At 41.8% G+C, this 24,456-nt stretch overlaps 1 protein-coding gene across 1 annotated transcript in view; it reads left to right on the forward strand.

Moving 5' to 3' along the window:
* Nucleotides 1-24,456, forward strand: part of MAN2A1 (mannosidase alpha class 2A member 1) — a 197,235-nt gene that overhangs the window by 156,763 nt on the left and 16,016 nt on the right. The window contains exons 17-19 of the mRNA XM_020911732.2: nt 12,799-12,932; nt 15,691-15,832; nt 18,339-18,472. Of these exons, the coding sequence (XP_020767391.1) occupies nt 12,799-12,932; nt 15,691-15,832; nt 18,339-18,472 (410 nt within the window). The remainder of the gene's footprint in view (nt 1-12,798; nt 12,933-15,690; nt 15,833-18,338; nt 18,473-24,456) is intronic.

The raw sequence follows: 24,456 nt of genomic DNA on the forward strand, positions 1-24,456 counted from the left end.
TGCAGATGGTGATTGAAGCCATGAAATTAAAAGATACTTACTCCTTGGAAGGAAAGTTATGACCAACCTAGATAGCATATTAAAAAGCAGAGACATTACTTTGTCAACAAAGGTCCGTCTAGTCAGGCTATGGTTTTTCCAGTAGTCCTGTATGGATGTGAGAGTTGGACTGTGAAGAAAGCTGAGCATGGAAAAATTGACACTTTTGAACTGTGGTGTTGGAGGAGACTCTTGAGAGTCCCTTGGACTGCAAGGAGATCCAACCAGTCCATCCTGAAGGAGTTCAATCCTGGGTGTTCATTGAAGGGACTGATGCTGAAGCTGAAACTCCAATATTTTGGCCACCTAATGGGAAGAGTTGACTCATTCGAAAAGACCCTGATGCTGGGAGGGATTGGGGGCAGGAGGAGAAGGGGAGGACAGAGAATGAGATGGCTGGATGGCATCACTGACTCAATGGACAATGGACTCCAGGAGTTTGTGATGGACAGGGAGGCCTGGCATGCTGCGATTCATGGGGTCACAAAGAGTCAGACATGACTGAGCAACTGAACTGAACTGAACTGACTCTTTGCTTCTAGATTCATTTTCTAAGGATAATTGAGTCTGGGGCCTCATTCCTGGTGTCCTTTCACTTAAACAACGTCTCAGAGCTTCGCTGAAATTGTTTTTATTTCCATAAAAAGATTCATGAGGATATTAAAATGGTTTGCAATCAATCTCTCATTTTTCCCAGGACTACATTCCATATTTAGCTTGATTTAAGAGTAAAAAGCATTAAGTAAGTTATGGCTAGGCAGACTTAGGTAATTAAAACATTTTTGGAATATCATAATATGCAATTGACTGCTAAGGATTTTTTTTTCCCTGTTAATTGGAACTTAAAAAAAATGAAATAAGTAGCTATGTGTTGAATCTGATTATTCCCTACAGGCATGAAAGGGAAGGTTATTTTAAGGGACTATACACATATTCTGGTTGCACAAATTCAGAACTCAAAGGTTAAAGATAACCTTTGAGGGGGCTGTTTGACAGCAGCTGCTGCATTGAAGGAATAGCTTCTTAACAGGAAATAGCATCATCTTCCACAAATGTGTGTTCAGCTAAACTGAGGTGAAGGGGGCCAGGATGTGACCCGCAGGGGAAGTGTGATGGTGAAGAGCCCAGGCCCCAGAGACAGCCCATGCCCCTCTCATTCCCAGCTCTCACACCAGCTTTCCTTGACCTTGTGCAGGTTATGGCCTGCATGATCTTGGTTTCATTATCCTGCAAATGGTGACAATACGTCTTCCTCTGAGTGTTGGAGGGTTAACTGAGCTAATGTGCATGAAGCCCAGCACATACTGAGTGTTGTATCTCCTTTTAGAGGTGCAGGCCCAGTTGCACAGTAGTCATTGGAGGTTTGGGGAAGATTTGATTTTAAAAAGTGAGCTTTTGAGAGGCTTAGTCTTGGAGAGAAAAGAGGAAAAGAATATCACAAAGTGTAAAGTGGATTTGTTGAGGTCAAATTCCCTTGTTCTTATAAGAATTTGAAGAATCTATGTCCATTACATTTTTGTAAGTTGACATCTAGTTTTTCTTTATACATTTAAATTTTTGCAAAGGATGTTATATTTGGTACATTGTAAATATTGCCATTTTAAAATAAGCGTGTCCAGTTCATAGCAGTTTGATACTAAATCATGCATTTTTGAAATGTCTGAACAAGCCCTTCTTAACAGTAAATTTCATATCATTACTTTCTCCTTGAATTCATGTTTCCATTCCACTTCCCCCACGAAATTTTACCTCAGTTTAATACTTTATACTTAAGAGTCTTATTATTGGTCAACTTTTCATTATTCTTCTGAAAGAAATATATATATACATATATGTGTGTGTGTGTATATATATATATATATATATATATGTTTTAAGATTCTGTCATCCTAAAACTCATTTAAATTTCTTCTAGATTGAGTTATAAAATTATTACTAATAGTATGTAATTGATCAAAACATATAATTAATATATATATTACCATTTTGATAATTTGATAAATTTTAATAGAAACATTTTTCTTATTGAGATGAATTGTAACTTTAGTATCCTAAATGTTTATGCCTTCATTGGTGAATGTTACTTATTGCTAGAGTGAGATAAGTTTCATCATTGATTTTATTCTTATTTTTTGTTCTTACAAATTTAAGGCAAAGGAATGTTGCAAACAGAAATAAGTAGGTGGTAATAGAAGGAGTTTAGTTATGGGCATGTCATCTAATTCCTTGAATTCCTTCTGAGTTATATTCCATAAATCACAGTGATCTATTGCCAAACATTAATCAGTTATTTTTAATGATGTACTGTCTGACAACGTTATTAGGTAACCTTCAATTTTGTTGAAAGCCAACAATTGGAAACCGCGTGTTTTGCAAAAAGTCTTTGTTCCTAGTCATCAAAGTTCAGTCAGACACCAGTCCTGTAACTGTTTTTGTTCAGCCCACAGGAGTTAGGTTGGGTAAGAGGAATGGGCTGCCTTTGTTTTTTGTGTGTTTTTTTGTTTTTCCTTTGGTGGGTGGGGTAAGTTAGGAGAAGGAATAGTCAAAGTGTGGTGTAAAGTAATTAGCCTCCAACTAATAAAAACAAATGAAAAAAAAAAGGAAGAATCACGAGCCTGCATGGCAGATTTATGTCAGTGAAATCTGATTTTCCTCTCTAAAGGCGGCTTGGAAAAGAGCATGTTTGTGAGAAGGGGAAGTAGGTGACTCCAGAGTGCCTCCAGTGTGGAGGCAGACAGACATGAGATTCCTCCAGCATTCCTCCCTGCCTGCACCAGACCAGCCGAAGCCTGTAATGCAGGTCATGAGCTATTTATTCACCTTCTGGCAGAAAGTGAGGGTTAGTGAGACTGATTCTGTTTGGGATTTGAAAGAATGTTAGTGATGTAGGTGTTATGTTCCTCCAAAATGAGGCTTCCAAGAAAGCGTGTTGTTTCTTAAAATCAGTGTTTATTAGAGGGAAAAAAGGAAAAGAGACAGCTTCCTAGTTTTGTTGTCTGTGTTTCAGTTATTAGGGCTTTTTCACCCATAGCATACTTAATTGGTATAATCTTTAACCAGAATTTGCAATCTGTGTGATCAAAATGTTGTACCTTTCCTAGTATGCCTTTACTTTTTGCGTCATTTTGAGAGTTCATGAGATGAAAAGCATAAAATATGTTGACTAGTGCCTAGCTCATGACAAGTTGATCAGTAAGTAGTGGTAGTTGTTTATCTAGTGCTTTATGAATGAAACACAGTGATGCATTATCATTTTCTTAAATTTGAGTCTTGGAGTGAAATTTACTAAACTTTGTATTCATGAAAGCAGATGTTAAAATTTTCACTTGTGGAGAAATAATCAATGTGAACATTTACAGACCTGGAAATCACCACGTACCTCAGAAGATAAATTAGATCTTGTAATGGATGATAAGTTGAGTTAGTCAACATGAAGAAAAAGGTCATCTGGTTGTGGGAATTACTACCATTTCTATTCTTGGTACATTCAGATAGGAGTACATTTTTTTTTAAATATAGTAACAGTAATATTTGCTTTAAAGAAACATCATCTCCTGCTGACCTACTGAATTTATCATCGTTGTGAGAACTGTCATTTAGATGTATGTGCCTCCCTAAGCAGTATGTACTGATTACTAGTGATAACCGTGTGTCAGTTCCCAGCTAGGCTGGGTACGTTTACAAAAGCAATGTCACAAAGTAAGTACACACCAGGAACATTATTTTTCAATTTTCGATCACTTAAATATGAAACAAAATACTCCCCAGGTTGAAGGGGAGCTGTTCAAAATAAGAAGCCCTAGTTTTTCACGACAGCTCTTCCTGTCCTGCTGCTGTTCTGATGTGAGGGCCCAGTCCTCTCTGTTGAGGACAGCAGATTGAGCGCAAAGTTCCATTTTTGCCCCAAAGCCAGCGTTTTAAGGACAGTCACTAAAGACCTTGCTTTACATCGTGGATGGGTTTCCTTCAGGATTTATTCTGCATGATATCCTGTCTGTGTCAAATTTCGGTTAAACTTCTGTTTGGTGCTTAGACACCTCCCTCGGGGCTCCCATCACCACTGTTCGTTTCTCCACGTGGGGGTGGGCCAGTTGCTGATAACTTGTCCTCAGTGCATATTGACTGCCACTAAATATGGTCCTGAATTCTTGCTGGACTGTGAGTGAGGCTGTCTTTTGCTCTTTCTCCCAATCTGCTGCCTCTTGTTCCTGCCACTGTTTCGCCGTCATGAGAGAGCTGTCTGACTTATCAGGCATGTCCTTGGAAGAGTGTGTTTTGCATTTCAGAACTGCTAGAGTCAGGTAGTCTAGACAGGTGGAGGGAGCTGAACTTGGCTGGTCCAGAGTTCATGTGCGGAGGAGATATGCCTGTCATTCTCCAGAGTTTGCTGTCAGAGCCACAGCCCCGGGCCGTCTGTCTGCAGCAGCCAGTCATGACACCTTCCAGGCTGCTTGGCCCACCTCTTCTTTAAGGCCCAGGGGACATGCTGGAAGTGCCATCCAGTCTTTCTCTCCATACACAAGGGACTGCGCTTCTTGATTTCCTTAAAACCAGTGCTGAGCAACAGACTGCAGAGGGTGCTGCTTTCTGACCCTCACCTCTTGCCTAGTTAGTTTCATTTTTTTTCCCTGCCTCAGAAAATGTTCTTTAAAAAAGAAATGCTTAAAATTACTTTTATGTATAAAATGCAAATACATAGTATTTATGACTATGTGTACACACATATTCTTTCGACAAAAATTTCACATGCTATAAAAAAGCTGGCTTAAAACTCAACATTCAAGAACGTAAGATCATGGCATCCAGTCCCATCACTTCATGGCAAATAGATGGGAAAACAATGGAAACAGTGACAGACTTTATTTTCTTGGGCTCCAAAATCACTGCTGATGGTGACTGCAGCCATGAAATTAAAAGATGCTTGCTCCTTGGAAGAAAAGCTGTGACCAACCTAGACAGCTTATTAAAAAGCAGAGACATTACTTTGCCAACAAAGGTCCATCTAGTCAAGGCTATGGTTTTTCCAGTGGTCATGTATGGATGTGAGAGTTGGACTACAAAGAAAGCTGAGCGCCGAAGAATTGATGCTTTTGAACTGTGGTGTTGGAGAAGACTCTTGAGAGTCCCTTGGACTGCAAGGAGATCCAACCAGTCCATCCTAAAGGAAATCAGTCCTGAATATTCATTGGAAGGACTGATGCTTGAAGCTGAAACTCCAATACTTTGGCCACCTGATGCGAAGAGTTGACTCATTGGAAAAGACCCTGATGCTGGGAAAGATTGAAGGTGGGAGGAGAAGGGAAGGAATGATAGAGGACAAGATGGTTGGACGGCATCACTGACTCAGTGGGCATGAGTCTGAGCAAACTCTGTGAGTTGGTGATGGACAGGGAGGCCTGGCATGCTGCGGTCCATGAGGTCACTGAGAGTCGGACACGACAGAGCGACTGAGCAACAACAGCAGCATAGACACAAAGTCTCTCTGAAATCTGTTCCTGTCCTCTGGCCACCACTTAAGACAGGTAACACAGATATGTGGGCCTTTTCTCTCTCTCTCTCATACCCCCCCCCAAAGAAATATATTTGTGTCTGTTTGAGCATAAAGTTTATCAGACTGTACAGATGCTCTGTTTGCATTCTCCATCAGAGAGTTGCCTCTTTCTTCTCACTTGCTGCAGAGCATTCCATAGCGTGGGTGTGGATGTACCTGCCTGATTTTATTATTCATTTGCCTGTTAGTGGCGTCCGCTGTGTTTCCCCATATTTCTACTCTTGGCACCAGTGCACTGTAAATATACTTGTGCTCACGATTGCTGTTCATTTAAGGTAGATAAGAGGTAATTAGGGTGTGTGACTTTAATATTTAATGTATATTACTTTATCGGCTTCTAAAGTGTCTGTGACAGTTCAGAAGAGATTCTGAGATTGTTTTAAAGAAATTTTAGGTTCTGGCAAGCCTTGTCCCTTAATTTTATTTTATTTTATTCAGTAGCTCTTATAGTATATCAGATTGCAGATCAGTGCCTTCTCTCCTTGTGTAAAAATAATCTGGAGCTCTTCTCTCTGCTTAGAGTTCCTATGAAATATTTCTCAATCCTTGGTCTGAAAGTAATTTCAACATTTTCTAGTAGTTGGTCTGCCGTTGAGACATGGTGGCTGAGAGGTTTAGTCCTGATTCTGCCAAACCTTGTGATCTTGGGCAGATAATTTCCTCCTAGGCTTGCGGTCAGAATTGAGTGGGTTATTAGATGTATGCAATACAGTCCGTACTAAGCATTTGGTACCCACTGGTGGTTTTTCCCCCACACAGCTGCCTCCCTTCACTCAATTCTTCAGGGCTTCTTCTGTGCTCGGAGCATAAAGATAAATAAGACATGATCCCTGCACATGAGGAGCTGAGATCGTAACAGGCGTGTGTTTGCTCAAAACGAAAGGACTTCCTCCTCACCTTTCCACGTGAGCCTTCTCTGTAGCCCATCTGCTCTCCCCGCTGCCAGCCAACTGCTGCGTGGTGAGGGACAGCCTCTCACGTCTTCACTCTCTCTAACGGTCGTCCAGCCCCGAGCGTGTGCCCAGCACATGGCTAAACTCTGAAGTGTGAGGTGTGTGTAAGACAGTCTGTGTCTGTGAGGTGCTCACAGGCTGTGGGGAGGAGAAATGAGAGAGCACCACGGTTCTCAGAGACTCCTTTGGCTTCTCTGTTCCAGCTTTCCGCCTGTGAGCTGGCTGCATCTTACTCTGCATCGCGTGTATTAACAAGGATACAGAATCTCCACCCTCTCTTCTGCAGGGACACAGACTGTGAGGTGCTGTTAACAGCTCACGGGCGCTTAGTTCTCTGCCGGAACCTGGAGTATCCGCACACCCACTCTCACTTCCCTCTGGATTACTTTTGTAAACTCAGAGCTATTTTCTTTCCCAGGATTGAGATAAAACTAGAGGGGCTTTAAAACCCCTGGCCATCTAGAGCCGTTGCTCTGGGAGAACCATTTTAGTGCAAGTATCTTTTGCTGCCGCATCCTGCCAAGAGGCAGCAGGTCACTGGAACCAGTGGGTTTGTACCCCTGCTTCCTGGGGACTTCTCCCCTCAGTCCACGGAGCTTCGCTGGGACAGGCGCGTCTTCAGATTCTTGACACAGAATATGAGATGTTGTTTGTCGGTCACTCGGTCATGTCCGACACTTTGCAGCCCCATGGACTGCAGCATGCTAGGCTTTCCTGTCCTTCACTATTTCCTGGAGTTTCCTCAAACTCATGTCCACTGAGTCGATGATGCCATCTGACCACCTATTGGAGCTTCAATGTTAGTCCTACCAGTGAATATTCAAGGTTAATTTCCTTTAAGATTGACTGGTTTGATCTCCTTGCTGTCCAAGGGACTTTTAAGAGTCTTCTCCAACATCACAGTTCAAAAGCATCAATTCTTCAGCACTCAGCTTTCTTTATAGTCCAACTCTCACATCCATACATGACTACTGGAAAAACCATAGCTTTGACTATACAGACCTTTGTCAGCAAAGTGATATCTCTGCTTTTTAATAATATGCTGTCTAGGTTTGTCATAGCTTTTCTTTCAAAAAGCAAACATCTTTTAATTTCATGGCTGCAGTCACTGTTTTCAGTGATTTTGGAGCCCAAGAAATAAAGTCTATCAGTTTCCATGGTTTCCCCATCAATTTGCCATAAAGTGAAAGGACCGGATGCCATGATCTTCATTTTTTGAATGTTGAGTTCTAAGCCAACTTTTTCACTCTCCTCTTTCACTTTCCCTGGGCTTCCCTGGTGGGCTTCTGGGCTTCCCTGGTGGCTCAGAGGGTAAAGCGTCTGCCTGCAATGCAGGAGACCTGGGTTCGATCCCTGGGTTGGGAAGATCCCCTGGAGAAGGAAATGGCAACCCACTCCAGTACTCTTGCCTAGAAAATCTCCTGAATGGAGAAGCCTGGTAGGTTACAGTCCATTTAGTTGGAAAGAGTCCGACACAACTGAGAGACTTCACTTTCACTTTGACCAAGAAGCTCTTCAGTTCCTCTTTGCTTTCTGCCATTAGGGTGGTGTCATCTATGATATCTGAGATTATTAATATTTCTCCCAGAAATCTTCATTCCACCTGTGATTCATCCAGCCTGACATTTTGCATAATATACTCAGCATATAAGTTAAATAAGCAGGGTGACAACATACAGCCTTGATGTACTCCTTTCCTCAGTTTTGAACCAGTCCATTGTTCCATGTCTGGTTCTAACTGTTGCTTCTTGACCTGCATACAGATTTCTCAGGAGGCAGGTCAGATGGTCTGTTATTCCTGTCTCTTTAAGAATTTTGCACAATGTGTTTTGTCCAGCCAGCCAAAGTCTTTAGTATAGTCAATAAAGCAGAAGTAGATGTTTTTCTGGAATTCTCTTGCTTTTTCTATGATCCAGTGGATGTTGGCAATTTGATCTCTGGTTCCTCTGCCTTTTCTAAATCCAGCTTGAACATCTGGAAGTTCTCAGTTCACATACTGTTGAAGCCTAGCTTGAAGGATTTTGAGCATTACCTTGCTAGCATGTGAAATGAGTGCAATTGTGCAGTAGTTTGAACATTCTTTGGCATTGCCTTTCTTTGGGATTGGAATGAAAACTGGCCTTTTCCAGTCCTGTGGCCACTGCTGAGTTTTCCAGATTTGCTTGCATATTGAGTGTAGCACTTTAACAGCATCATCTTTCAGGATTTGAAATAACTCAGCTGGAATTCCATCACTTCCACTAGCTTTGTTTGTAGTAATTCTTCCTAAGGCCCACTTGACTTCACACTCCAGGATGTCTGGCTCTGGGTGAGTGATCACACCATTGTGATTATCTGGGTCATCAAGGCCTTGTTTTGTACAGTTCTTCCATGTATTTTTGCCACCTCTTAATCTCTTCACTTCTGCTAGGTCCTTATTTCTGTCCTTTATTGTGCCCTTGTTGTATGAAATGTTCCTTTGGTATCTCTGATTTTCTTGAGGAGATCTCTAGTCTTTCCTGTTCTATTGTTTTCCTCTATTTCTTTGCATTGATCACTGAGGAAGGCTTTATCTCTCCTTGCTGTTCTCTGGAGCTCTGCATTTGGATGGGTGTATCTTTCCTTTTCTCCTTTGCCTTTCAGTTCTCTTTTCTCAGCTGTCTGTAAAGCCTCCCCAGACAACTGTTTTGCCTGGTTGCGTTTCTGTTTCCTGGGAGTGGCTCTGGTCACCACCTCCTGTACAGTGTTAAAAGCTTCATCCATAGTTCCTCAGGCATGCTCTGTAAGATCTAATCCCTTGAATCTATTTGTTGCTTCCATTGTATAATCATAAGGGATTTGATTTAGGTCATACCTGAATGGTCTAGTGGTGTTCCCTACTTTCTTCAAGTGAAGTCTGAATTTTCCAATAAGGAACTGATGATCTGAGCCACAGTCAGTTCCTGGTCTTGTTTTGCTGACTGTATAGAGCTCCCTTTTTGGCTGCAAAGAATATAATCAATCTGATTTTAGTATTAACTATCTCGTGATGTCCATGTGTAGAGTTGTCTCTAGTATTTTGTTGGAAGAGGATGTTTGCTATGACCAGAGCGTTCTCTTGCCTAAACTCTATTAGCCTTTGCCCTGCTTCATTTTGTACTCCAAGACCAAATTTGCCTGTTACTCCAGATTTCTCTGACTTCCTACTTCTGCGTTCCAGTCCCCTGTAATGAAAAGGACATCTTTTTTTGGCGCTAGTTATAAAGGTCTTACTGGTTTTCATAGAACCGTTCAACTTCTGCTTCTTCAACATTAATGGTTGGGTCATAGACCTGGATTACTGTGATGTTGAATGGTCTTCCTTGGAAGCGAACTGAGATGATTGTGTCGTTTCTGAGATTGCACTGAAGTATTGCATTTTGAAGTCTTTTGTTGACTATGAGGGCCACTCCATTTCTTCTAAGGGATTCTTGCCCACATTAGTAGATATAATGGTCATCTGAATTAAATTCACCCATTCCCAATCATTTTAGTCCTCTTTCTCCTTCAAACATTTTCTTCTTTGAAAAATAATAATTTTTCTTTGAGAATTCAGAGATACCTTCTTGCTTTTATTACCATCACAGGTTTCATTTGGTCTGTTGGTAATAAGTATATTAAGTCTGACCTTATTTTAAAACTTTGTCCTGGCACAGAATTTAAATTAATGTCTTATTGAAGTGCAAATGGACATAGAGGCTCCTTTTAAAGGACCTTTAAGCATTTGTTGCCCCAATAGTATCTGAACATAATAGTGCTGAGCTTGAGAAAGATAATTGTCTCAATAGAAATAATTTATCATTGCTAGAGATAATGTGAAATTGTTCATTTTTTTCTCAGAGCATTTTTCTTTTGTCAGTGTTTTCCAGAGATGCATGACCCCCTCCTTTATGAAGACTACTTCATTTTATGTATGTTGTTGGCCCCGAGATAATGTTCCGTCTAGAGAGGAAAAACATAAAGCAGTGCTGAAAACCTACAAACGCTTCCAGTAACGTAGAGTCACCTGCTGTCTGCTGTTTTTCCTAACGCCCCCTTAGCACTAGCGTCCCTAGCGCTACAGTTTGGGTTTGGGGCTTCTTTGGTTCATTTGTGAATACTTGTCTATTAAATTTTTTATATAATTCATTTGGTTGTAGAAAAAAAATCTGGGTTACTTAAAGTATGCTGGAGGGAAAGTTTACTTTAAAAGTAATGCGTTTCCTAGTTCAAGGAGGTCACTATTGTTCTATTACCAGTGTATGTCTTTGCTTGCCCCCCACCCCAAACTTCCTGGTAGTGGTGGGGTTTCCATCAGCTGTGTTGGTAGGTATATCTGGTAATCCTCAGAAGAAAATGTATGTAGGTATATGTATGTATTTAACTAGTAGAGGTTAGTGGTTCAGACTGTGGCTGTGTGAGTGTGCTAAGTCACTTCAGTCACATCTGTCTCTCTGCAACCCCACGAACCATAGCCCGCCAGGCTCCCTGTCCACGGGATTCTCCAGGCAAGAACACTGGAGTGGGTTGCCATGTCCTCCTCCAGGGGATCTTCCCGACCCAGGGATCGAACCCGCATCTCTTGTGTCTCCTGCGTTGGCAGGTGGGTTCTTTACCACTAGTGCTGCTTGGGAAGCCTATAAAGCAGGGGGAAGTAGCATTTCCTTCTCCACCCGTGAAGATCATGCCCATTGTAATAAGAAACTGAAGCTGGCTCTGTGAGGTTGTTCAATCAGAAGGGCGACATCTACCAGAAGAGACTCCCTGTGAGCATTCTGAACATTGTGTTGACGGGAGCTGCAGCCCATTCAGTATTGTTACCATGTTATTATTTATAGTGTACAATTTCCAGTGTATCTTTCACATAAAGCTATAATGCTTAGGCCAGCTGCATTTATGTTTTCTCCACAAATCCTGGGTATTCAAACTTCCTTTCTGCTTGCTGTCACCTTCTGTAAGCTCTGGGGATTCTTCTTAGCTCCTGGAAAAAAGTCTTCCTCACTTTATTTCTCCCCTCCCTGTGTTTCTGTAGACAGCCCTCTGTGTCTCAAGAGGTGCTGTTTGTCAGCGAGGTGACAGGTTGTGTGTGAGGAAGGGGAGAGCTGAGTCATGAGTCACAGCTGTGGGAAAATGTCCCGGGCTCCAGGAGCCTCAGAAAGCTTCAGCTGTACGGGATAGTATGTGGCCAGTCTTTCTCCTTTGACCACTTTCCTAGCTGCTCTCTTTCTCAAAAGATCCTGCGACATCTTTTCTACCCACTTCACTGTATTAAGTGTTCCATTTATTTATAACTCCTCTCCAGCTCTAAAGTAGACCCAATGGTTCACCACAGACCTGAAGATATACTTAGGGTAGCATGACAGATAGAAATTAGTAAATACTTTAGGCTTATCCAAAATAAAAATAAAAATGTCCAATACATCTGGGACTTTCTGAAGCTCTCCTCTCTCTGCTTTATATAGCAAAGGGCAAAATGAATCGCTCCATAACAAGGGATCCTAAGAGATATCAGACTCAGGTAAAATTGACTGAAGTTCTGGGGAGCTCTCCAGATTATACTCCACAAATACTAATACGGTAATATCGGTTTCAGCCATAAATCATCTCGCTGGATCTCCTGTCTCTTTTCCTGGAGAGAGATCATGGACAGTAATATACTGCCTTTCGAACCAACAGGGTGTAGATTTCACTGCTCATAATCGCCAGCGTGTGAAGAAGTAGGCCTGAGTGGCTCTGCTGGGGAGGGCAGCCCCGCGGAGTGGTGGGTGAGCCGCAGCGGGCTGACCTCCTGCCCTTCAGCGTCATCTCTCCCCTCTGTGGCTTCCTGCAGGGCCATTTGCCTGTTTTATTCCATATACATTTATCTCATTCCAGCCTCTTAATCCTTCTGTTGAGTCATACATGATCTGAATAAATGTTTTCTATGATCTCTCTTTAAAAAAGATGAATTGTGACACCGCTCAGTGTATGACGGATGGTAAAGATAGACAGCTGGAAACAGGGAAATGCATGTGACTTTGGAAGGAGTTCTGTATAGTATATTTAAGAAAAGGGGGGCAATTATTTTTTATTAATGTATTGTTTAGTCGCTAAGACATGTCTGACTCTTTGCGACCACAGGGACTGCAACGCTCCAGAATTCCCCGTCCTTCACTGTCTCCTGGAGTTTGCTCAAACTCACGTTCATTGAGTTGGTGATGTTATCCAACTGTCTCATCCTCTGGTACCCTGCCCTCATTCTTTCCCAACATCTTAGTGTAAGTATTGTTTTTATTTTAGGAGTAGAAGGACAGTCTGTGGAGATTTCCAATATTGTAGACATCCGGAAAGAACATAACTATGAGATTGCAATGAGAATTTCTTCTAGCATCAACAGCCAAAACAGATTTTATACTGACCTAAATGGATACCAGGTAATTTTCCATTAAAATGTTTAAATGATGGTTAATTTTGGATCCTTTGAAAAAATATACTTTCTTAAGGTTGCAAATCATTTCTAAAATAAAACTGAATTTTAACAGACACTTTTAGTTTCTGTATCTAACCAGGTTTTCAAGGACAGAACAAATATTTGCAAGACTATTTTGTAAAACATCTATTTCTAAGGATTTATTTTTTCAAAGGAAGATTTGGAGACCACTATGCATGTTAAATACCTTGATGCTAAAATATATATGAATTTATCTAGTAGAAGGAAATATTAGTATTAATTAGGGATTGATAGAGTATATCTTTTATTTTCTCATAAGGAATTGGTCTATGCATATTTAGTTTGTTCCACGTATGTTTTTAAATGTATGATTTAACCGTGGGCTCTTTTCAATTCCAGGAAATCCTTCTCTGCTGATGTGTGTGTGTGTGTGTGTGTGTGTGTGTGTGTGTTTATACACATGCGTATATATGTACATAGACACAGACATGCAAATAAAAACACCTATCTGCTTAGAAATGTGAATAGCTGTATTTAATCAAAGTTTTTGTGAAATAGTTTGAAATAGTAATGGGAAAATTGATTCATAATTTTTTTTTCAGATTTTCATTTCTCTAATTTACTAGAGCTCTTTTGATTGCTACCTAAATCTATATTCAGAGTATATGTGTGTAACAATATATATTTGAAATAATACTATTAAAAACATGAGCATGTCTCTGAGACATTAGCATTTTAGAAATTTCTGACTATGAATAGAAATAATTTCACAAATGCTGTTACTCTGGTTTTCAACTGGGATGAGTGGAAAGGATTGTGATAATTTTCTCTTCTACAGTTTCCTGCAAAAGTTAAATTTAAACCTTTCCAAAGCATAAAAATTGCAGCATCCATTTTAAATTAACATGTTAATTCTGCTACAGCTGTTTGGCTTTCAGATGAAGCCCTGGCTTTATGGTGATTCATTTTTCTTGTGTACAAAAGAAAGACTTTTCTTCAAGTCCTATAGAAGCAATCATTTTATATGTGGGTGTATACATGAATGAAAAAACTTAGTAAAAATGAAAATGTGAGTTTTCTTTACAAAGATAGAGCACATTAATAAATAGGAAAATATGATTTTTAAGACTGTAAGCTAAATGTTTCTTCTTTTTTAGAATAGGCCATTTCTCATGCTTTGAAAAGAACAGTTACTTGGGCCAAACTAGAAATCTAGACCCACAAATAGGGAGGGCAACAGCTACACAATTGTGATGGTTTTAGATGTCAATTTTTAAAGTATAAACTTAATTGGAGTAGAAAGATCAGGCTTGGCGATTTCCTGCTAGCTAGCTTTCTTTCCTTCCTTTTTAAAAAACATTTTACAGGTTTTTTTTCTTTTTTTTTTTACCCCTACCAGGTTGTTAATTTCCTAGGGCTGTGATATAAACTGCCACAAACTGGGTGACTTAAAACAACAAAAATTTATTCCCTCACAGTTTTGGACTTTAGGAGCCAAAATGGAGGGGTAGCCAGGGTCCCCCCGCCTCGGTCCACCCTCGGAAAGGGTGACCTTGCCTCTTCTGGCTGCTGGCGGTCCTTGGCGCCCCGTGTGCTGTTAACACGTCGCTGCAGTGCCTGCCTCCACTGTCACATGACCTCCGTGTGTCTCTGCATGTCTGTATGTCCAAATGCCCCGTCTCTTGTAAGGACACCATTCTTCAGACCATCACCCACCCCAATCCCGTGTAACTTGGTTGTATCTGCAGAGGCCACATTTCAAAATAAAATCACATTCACAGGTTCTGAGTGAACATGAATTTGAGGGGACACTATTAAGAACCAGTAAATTGAATGACCTACTGCAGGGCTGTTGTGAGGATTAAAGATCTTATTTGTGAAATACCCAGTACCGTGCCTGGTGTTAATGGACACTCAGTACATGTTAACTATTATGCTTCCATTGTACTTCTCCTATTCTGAGTTAAAGTTTCATGAGTTTAGAAGAAGACAGGACATTTTTGTGTGGTGTGAGTGAGGTTTCTGATAAGTCTCTGTTTGACATCTCTTCCTGAGGTTTGAGTGAGTCTCCTTGACCCAGCCAGCTTAGTTCATTATCAGTGTCTCTCAAAAACTAAAGGTGGAGTTGTATTTCATGCATTCAGGTACTAAACCAAGAAAAATTGGAATTTGGAGCTGTCTACATTGAAACTAAAACAAGAAGAGTAAGCTTGAATAGTTTTTAAATATAAAAATGCATTTGATTATTACAACATAGTATGTTAGAGGATAAGGTGGTGAGATGTGTGGTATTTATTAAAACTGATTCAAGAATTATGAGAGATATTTCTTGAAAGGGGATAGGGAGCTATTATGCTTTGCATTCATTACAAAAGCAGTATGTTAGATTTAAATGAGAAATGAATACTTAATACCTTTATAACTTGTTTTATGCAAATATGGAGAGCTAGAAAACTTTTGTAAAGGATTTTTATTCTAAATTTAAATAGTAATGCCTATTTTAAAAAACATAGGTAAGTTTTACCTTTTTCACTGAAAAATTTTCTAAGATGCTCATGATTTTTCTTCATATTGAAGAATGTTTTAATTTCTAAGTTAACTGTTCTGTTGGACAAGAAAGGTGCTGTACCTTTTTCGGTTTGGAAATAAGCCATTTGTAGTCAACAGTAATGTTTTTAAGTACATGTGTAAATATCAGTGGATTTTCTTTTTTTCTTAACGATAATTGTTTGGTCTTGCAGATTCAACCTAGACTGACAATGAGTAAATTGCCTCTTCAGGCGAACGTCTACCCCATGACTACGATGGCATATATCCAGGATGCCGAGCATCGCTTGAGTCTGCTCTCTGCTCAGTCTTTAGGTGTTTCAAGCTTGAAAAGTGGTGTGTATTCTGTAGACTCTCTTTGGCTCTTACTAGTGTCACTTCCCAGTGTATCATCTTTCTGTTAGTCATGTGTTAGTTATCTTCCTCAGTCACAAGCTGTTTTCTTTTGAGAACCAGACTGTTAGTTAATTTTGAGCTTTGTGAGACTGACATAAAATAATAAATTTCCTCAATCTTCAGATGAAAACAGACCCAAAAGTTCACAAAACTGATGATTTTTAAAGATAATTTACTTTTCCCGATAGCCCATTGTTTGCAAAATTCTGTCATTGTTGTGACTGAATGGATATGGAAATTCAGGCTCCAACTAAACTAAATTTAGATAATTTGAAGTTTAGATATTAATAAATTAACCAAGCTTGCAAAAGGGGAAAGTTACAGTTCAAACCTAGGTCCTTTTCTGGATCGCATCCTCCTAGAATGCTGCCACCTGGAAGAAGAAGGGGAGTAGAGATGATACAGATATGGCAACAAAGAGATGACAGACACAACTCTACAGATTCCCAGCAGACGGAAATGGGGAGGAGGAGAAAAGAGACAGTAGACACTGATGGTTTTTGTGGGACTTTCTATTGGGAGATGTGTCCTTCATAATGCCTGTTTTTAATTATTTACACGTCATTGCTCCTCTTTGCTTACATACTAAGAGTTGCTAAGACAAGTGTGTCAAAGAGCTGGGCAGGTAATAAGTGTAGTTGCCTGGCATATTCATTTCATGTTGGGCACATGCATGCATTCTGTACTTCCATACAAAGAACACTTTACCGTTTATCATTTTTCTTTGTGGCCTTCATTACACAAAATCCTGAGATCATGTCATGAAGACATGAATGCAGTTATAAAAATAAAACTGGCCTCACCTCGGGGACCCAGTAGGGACTGCTGAGATGCGAGTGAATTTGCAGAGCACGCCGCCCAGTGCACAGACCTTTTTGCCGTGGGGAACTGGCCCAGTATTGTCACATTTTTCAGTTTTTCACAAAAAGCCCATCTGGAATTTTACAAGAAGTAGCCCGTTCTGTAAATGTTGACATAATTTTTTAATAATCAGCATGTAAAACCTGTTGGTGTCAGATACAATTCCTGAGCTACCCATTTTTAAACCCTGCCTTAAATTCTCCAATTTGGGCTCTAAATAGGGGACTAGACCTTAGGATTCAAGCAATCATAAATCTAACAGTGTTGTCTCACTTTTCTGAAAAGACCCTGCTGTAGATACCCAGATACCCTGGAGTTTGCATAACTACAGACATAAAAGCAGTTTGAGCATAGGCGAGACCACTGTGTGTCACACGGTGTGTGGGCCAGTGTTTGAAGTCAGGGAGAAGACTTAGAAAGGACCAGGAGGTTGATAGACGACTTTGGATGTGAAGCGATAGAACTCTGGACAAGCACGGGACAGTTAGCCCCAGGGCCTGAGGAGCCGGTGCTAGACAGCTATCTTATAAAATACAGAGAAAGTAACACCGAAGATTCTAACCCTCAGTGATAACTTCATGTCCTGGTTACCTAAACTGAAAAAAACCAGAGTTGGTTTAACTATGTGAGCATAATAGTTACTAAAACATTTTATAAAATTTCCTTTTACTCCAAGTGATTGCTCAATGCAGTAGCAAATATTAGTGGATGGACAGGTGAACGTATACACTCACGTCTGTGTGTGTTACTCAGTCCTGTCCGACTCTGTGACCCCACGGGCCGCAGCCCGCCAGGCTCCTGCTAACTGAGTTCTCCAGGCAGGGACAACTGCCAGAGAACAACCCTCCAGAGAGGGTTGCTGTTTCCTTCTCCAAGGCATTTAAGTAGTATAACTTTAATGGGGTTTTTTGGTATAATCTTAGACGTATAAATATGTCTCTGGTGATTTTCTTTTAGTTTGTAATTTCATAACCTAACTATTAGGGTTGTAGCTTAAACTAGAGGAGTTGTAGAATTTCTGCATAGCAAATAGAGAAACGAAATATAACAGCTTTTTGAGCTAAAGGAGAAAAGACATCTGGGAAATCACTAATACAGGACCAGAGAGGGGAGGGGCCGCGCAGCGGGCGTCCCCGGATCCTTGGGCTTCAGAGAGTCTCCACACAGCAAGCAACCTAAAAGATTACTTCAGATCCTTTTCAGATTTGTCCTTCCGTATTTTTCTTATGACACCATGTGTGATATATATATATTTCTTAATGAACCTCATAAACATTTTTAAATTCCAAATGCTGTCACTAAAAATTTTGGAAGACTTTACTCTTTTGATCAGTATTTTTAAGTTTTACTTTCATTTTGATCTCTTCTATCCCATTTAAATTTCTTATTAGATTTTACAAAATGCTGATGAAGAAAAGGAGAAATACAGTCCTCTTTTGTGAATTTATACTAAATGCTCTGAGCTGTTATCCAAAGGAACCCCCTGGCTTCCCTGACTGGAGGGGAAATGTAAATCTAGACTTTGCTTTATATTTGTGAGATTCTCAGTGAATAACCCTGGCCTGTTTGTTTCCTTGTTCGCTAGGTCAGATTGAAGTTATCATGGATCGGAGACTCATGCAAGATGATAATCGTGGCCTTGAGCAAGGTGTCCATGATAACAAGATTACAGCTAATTTATTTCGAATACTACTAGAAAAAAGAAGTGTCGTGAATATGGTAGGAAAGAAGCTCTCATGTTCCAATGTTGACTGTTCTTTGCCATCCAAAAATGTGACTTTATACTTTATTTTTTGCATTTTCTGATATTGAGATGTCTTTATATTAGACTTACCCTATATTCATAAGAAAGAGAACTTCAGTTTTGTGTATCATGTAAGATTTGTATTTAGGCATTTTATTTTTTATTTTGCTTATTATGTAGATATAATGTTAAGCAATCAGTTTGGTTGAAATTTCCTGAAATTACTTTGACAGAAACAAGAGTTCAGTTTAAAGAATAGAGCTTAGTCACATATTTAGGAGATTAAGTTTGATTACTAAAATTTATTTGAAACTTTAGTGCAGTCATGCTAGTCTTAGACTCATCTATTAAAAGTGGATTTACTTGTCTGCTTTCTTGTTCAGTTTTCATTTCTCAAAGCAAAAATCCAGCATTCTGTGCAAAGAGTCTGGCAAAGAGTTGGTTGGACATGAAGTAACCTGACAGTATACTCCTTCAGAATGCAGAAACAGTTCCCCACGGAGCCCGCGCAGACTGCAGGTCCCCACTTCAGGGGCCCTGCACGCGGCCTCCTTCCTCTGCTCTGCTCTCGGGCGCTCTGACCGGCCGTCAGACCTCTGCTCTGCACAGCCGGGGCCCCCATCCGCCTTGTGGAGGGAGCCCCGGGCGTCTGCTCCCCGCCTCCCTCTCCTCCCCGGCCGGTCCCCCGCCGTCACCCTCCCCAGGGCTCTTCGGTGGTCCCCACACCTACAGCCTTTCTGTTGGCTTGTGAGCACCATTCATTGTCTTCTGTCAAACACAAACCCACACCGCTGAGCCTGGGACTCTCATCTGCGGCTCCCTGCCCGTCTCCCCCGCACCGAGGCAGGGCTGCCGGCCGCCTCGGTGCCCTCACCACCTCCCGCTGCTGTGCTCCGGGTGGCCTCCGCCTCCTCATCTGACACTGCCCGCCGTCAGGTCCCGAAACGCTGCCGAGCCAGGGCTCGCGTGGCCCTTGGTACTGGGTTCTCTGTCTCTCTGATAGCTCTGTATTCAGCTTTAAACAGGAGAGCCTCAAGGCTCAGCCCCAGGCCTTTCCGTTTCCTCACTTCGTATGTTATTCCTCTGCATCAGCTGGAGCTGACAGATACAAACCCTCAGCTTCAGATTCACCTCTCGCCTTGAGACCCATCCATCTGGTTGCTGCCTGGCATTTCTAAGGGCATCTCAAGCCTGACAGACTCAGAACCACAGTTCTGATCGCCCCCTTCCCAGTGTCCCCTCTCTTGATAACCGGCGCCGCTTTCCACGCAGCCCAGACCCCTGAGGGCCGGCCCTGGTGGACATTCTCCCCACCTGCTCTCTCCTCCCAGCAGTCTGCTCCAGTGCTTGGCTGTATCGTTGCCTAAATATTTCGCATCTATAAGCCTGATGACTTCGACAACTCGAATGTTTACTCGCATCATGTGTCTCCTGGGGGCGGGTGGCGCTCACATCCAGTATGCTGTCTTCTTTCCGCCCCATCTCTTCTGAACCCAGTGAGCAGTAGTTGTTTCTCAAAACCGACTCTGTCCTCACTGTGCCCTGCTTCCCGCCTCTGCCTCCTCATTGCTCCCCGTATAAAAGCCAGCTCTTGACTGTGGCCCGCGGAGCCCCATGCTCGGGGCCCTGCCTGTCCCGCCTTCCCCCCTCTCGATGCGTGGTCTCCCTGTTGCTGCCCTGGGCTGGCGGGCTTCCTTCAGTCCTCAGTGCTCCTCCTGCACCCGGCCCCCCTTTCGATCTCTCTACCCAGCGATTCTTCGTAATTAATCGTTCAGATCTGAGTCTACTTCAGCAGCTTCTTCGTCTGGACCAGATTCGAACTGCTCTCAGAATCGTGCATGTTTCCTTCGTGTGTGTGTGCGGTTATGCACTCATTGCCTTCCTCCTCCCGTGGACTGCAAGCTCGCTGGGGTTAAGAGTTGGTCTCTGTCTGCTTCTGGGATGGTTCCTAGCACAGCAGACGCCGGTGTGGGCTCTGTGAATGAACACACAGGTGCCGCAGTGCCTGGGCCGGGAGAGCACGCAGCCGCGCTGCCCCCACAGGCCCTGCCCGCTGCCCGTCCCCCTGTGCGTGTCCTGCCCCCCGCGGGACTCAGGTCTCCCTGCTTCCTTTCCCTGTGTCCCCGCAGGCCCTGCCCGCTGCCTGTCCCCGCAGGCCCTGCCCGCTGCCCGTCCCCCTGTGCGTGTCCTGCCCCCCGCGGGACTCAGGTCTCCCTGCTTCCTTTCCCTGTGTCCCCGCAGGGCCTCCATGCCTGCGGTAGGCATTTTACAAATAAAATACTGGTTGATTTAATGAAATGGCAGCAGCTAATTAAGGCAAAGAATTCTCTCCGTATTTAGACTCTTTCAGGAAAAAGGTTTTAATATACATTTTAGACGTAAAGATTTATACCAGTTCTTGGGACTCATGGTTTAAATCAATTACTGACAAGATAGCTTAGTTTTAGGACTAAAACAGCATATAAAAATCATTGTCTGGGTGCTGGCAGCTACTATCTTTTGCTTCTCCTGAAATGTTTCTGGCTTTGATGGTTTTTCTCTCCATAGATACTAATTTACAAAACTTCTGTTAACTATAGCGATAAGAATTTTTTGTGTCAGATCTATAAAGCTTTCACTTAGAAGTTAAATAATTTGTTTATTCTCATTCAAAACTCTTTGCATAATGATTGATTTCAGTTTGATTCAAAGTTTTTATAATCCTGTCTTGGTTAAATTCTTCTTTTGCTCAACTATAGTTTCTTGGGCTTAAGTCAGTAGTTTCTTTTAAATAAAAAATGAACCAGAGAAGAGAAGATACATTTTAATTTCTAGTGAAATTAATTAAAATGACATTTGATTAAGAAATGTTACATATCACATAACTTAAATTTTCTAGAAAGTGTTTTTATTTTCAACCAGACTAATGACTAAAATGTCGATGGTAGAAATTGAGATGGGGAGACATTTCCTGGAAAGAAAGGCTTTTTGGTGGGAAGCTTTGAACCTGCTGGAGCTTCATGGTGATAATACTGGATGACTGAATGGAAGCCTCCTGTTCTCGAGTCCTTTGCAGAGTCAGTGAGAACAAGATTGGAAGGATAAATATCACTGGGAGAGGTGTCGATGCCCAGTGGAGGACTGTGACTGTGTGAGGTCTCTCACAGTAACCTTGCTCAGGGCTCAGTGGAAGAATGAAATAGAAACTGTCTCATTAGTGTTGACCTTTTAGGGTTTATTTCTTTGACCCTTGCTTCCTACCCCCTTCCTGCTGGCAACTAGAATAATAGTAAAGGGGACATTGAATCAGGAAGCGTTGCACTGGAGATACTCATGTGTTATAGTTGGGTCATTTTGCTTCTGGATACCAGTTCTTTACATATAGGAGAAGGATTTTGGAGCTATCAGATGAAAATCACACATGCTGACTGGGCTCAGGGAAATGATAGCAGAAGGAGGTTGGTCAAGTATATGGGAAATGTTTATGTTAGGTGACCAGAGGGTCTGGTGAACATGAGGATGGATGCCTGGCCCACATCGGAGCCTCAATGCAGCCCCAGATGGTCGTTTCCACTCGAGAGTTGAGGGTGACCAGTGTGACTTCATTTCCCAGTGCTTGGGGTAAAAAATAAGTTATCTGTTTGGATAAGTTTTTGTTACTGTAGTCATTTTGATGATTTTAAATATAAAATCTCTTGGATTTTTTTTTTTTTTTTGTCTTGAGAGGACTGAAAAACAAACACTGTTTTAATACCATGTGGAACTGCCAGAACATGTCTAATAGGGCCAGTCAGTTCAGTCTCTCAGTCGTGTCTGACTCTGTGACCCCATGGACTGCAGCACGCCAGGCCTCCCTGTCCATCACCAACTCCCAGAGCTTGCTCAGACTCATGTCTATTGAGTCGGTGATGCCATCCAACCATCTCATCCTCTGTCGTCCCCTTCTCCTCCTACCTTCAATCTTTCCCAGCATCAGGGTCTTTTCAAATGAGTCAGCTCTTCATATCAGGTGGCCAAAGTATTGGAGTTTCAGCTTCAGCATCAGTCCTTCCAATGAATATTCAGGACTGATCTTTAGGATGGACTGATTGGATCTCCTCGCAGTCCGTGGGACTCTCAAGAGTCTTCTCCAACACCACAGTTCAAAAGCATCAATTCTTCAGCACTCAGCTTTCTTTATAGTCCAACTCTCACATCCATACATGACCACTGGAAAAACCATAGCCTTGACTAGACAGACCTTTGTTGGCAAAGTGTCTCTGCTTTTTATATATGCTGTCTAGGTTGGTCATAACTTTCCAAGGAGTAAGCGTCTTTTAATTTCATGGCTGCAGTCACCATCTGATTTTGGAGCCCAGAAAAATAAAGTCTCCCACTGTTTCCCCATCTATTTGCCATGAAGTGATGGAACCAGATGCCATGATTTTAGTTTTCTGAATGTTGAGCTTTAAGCCAGCTTTTTTGGTCTCCTCTTTCACTTCTATCATGTGGTGTTTAGGCAGCAGGTAACTCAAGTGGGCTTAATGAGGGGTACCAAGGAGCCTGGCAGGAAGTTCTGACTTATGAGATAAGGGCTTAAACCCAGTGGAGAAGATCTTAACTTAATGTGGGTTGCATCAGAATGTGCTAGAAATTCTCCTTAATCTCGGGTAGGCTGCAGAGAGAAAAAGCCAGACATATTTAGTCTGAAACCTCCCAACCTACAAGAAACCAAATAGTGTTTGCAGTAGTAGTATATCATCTATTGTAACACTGGTTTATAGCTTACACAAACATAAAACTTCCTATAGCAGGTCTGTTTTATAAATGTTGAGTTTACCATCAAGGTTACGTTTAGAAGATCGCCTTCCTGGCAGGTCAGGCACACTAGGGTAGTGTCGCAGGTGAGTGTATCGCTGAGCCCTCACTGCCGTGGCGCCGTTAAGAGGCTGCGTGAGCCGTGGGCTGTGCCGGAGCCTCTGTCCCCTCCGGCCTGGCCCGCGTCCAGAAGCGTTCGTGCTTGTGGGGCCCTTCCAGCACTGACCCACAGCTCTTCCGTAAACTTCTCTTCCTTTCCTGCTGAGGAGAGCAGAAATAGCACAGTTCTCGAATGCCCAGAGTACTTACCTTCATGACATTGTATTATTTGACAGGACTTTGCCTTAACATGCTTCTGAGTCTGCATCTTTTTTTTTTATCCTAAGCTAGTTAAATGGTAAGGCTTATACTTTCAGTTCCAAAGTGAGCTCTGTCTCCTCTGAAAGGTTGGGCGGGTGCTGAGGTGGCAGTCCCTGCATCATACAGGTCAGGAGAGCAGAGTGGGGCTGACTGTGACATTCACTTGGGGGCTTTTAACTTGACCTTCGCAGGCCCCTCTCCTTAGAATTCTGATGTGGTAAGTTTCGGTTCAGGTCCAAGGATCTATGTTTTATAAAAGTTTCCCAAGCCATTCTGATGTCTGGTCAATCTGGGGGAAACACTGAAGGTCTGGAGAACTGATTTGGGCTTGGAGGAGTACTGGCTATGCACATCATTACTCGTAAGGTATAGATAATCTATTAGTTAGTATCCTACCTTCTCACCGAAGTGTCCAAGGATTCCTCCAAGAGCGCAGAACAAAGCCAGAGCGCTTTTTCTGAACGTATCTTGACCTAGAAGGGATTTAATGCCTCTGGAATCTGATAAAACAGGTGTTTTCCTTTCTGTAAGAAGCTTTTATCTTTTATTACTCAAAAGTGATTTTGTCAGCAGTCCTGACCTAGATTATGAAGTCCTTTGATCTTTGAGTCCATTTAAAGCTTCTTGTTGAAAATCTTCCCTCTCTCTTCATGTTACCCTACAAGCTGCATTAGATTTCAATGTTGTTGAAGAATATTATTTTATATGCTTTATTTAATTTTTCCTTAAGAAAGAATGTGGAATGGATAAACTTTTTAACTTAATATTTTTTACCTAATGTTTTTTGTCAGTATCTTATATTGTAGTGTCCCTCTGTTGCCTT

This window comes from Odocoileus virginianus, unplaced genomic scaffold (genome assembly GCF_023699985.2).
Source record: "Odocoileus virginianus isolate 20LAN1187 ecotype Illinois unplaced genomic scaffold, Ovbor_1.2 Unplaced_Scaffold_8, whole genome shotgun sequence".
Taxonomy (NCBI): domain Eukaryota; kingdom Metazoa; phylum Chordata; class Mammalia; order Artiodactyla; family Cervidae; genus Odocoileus; species Odocoileus virginianus.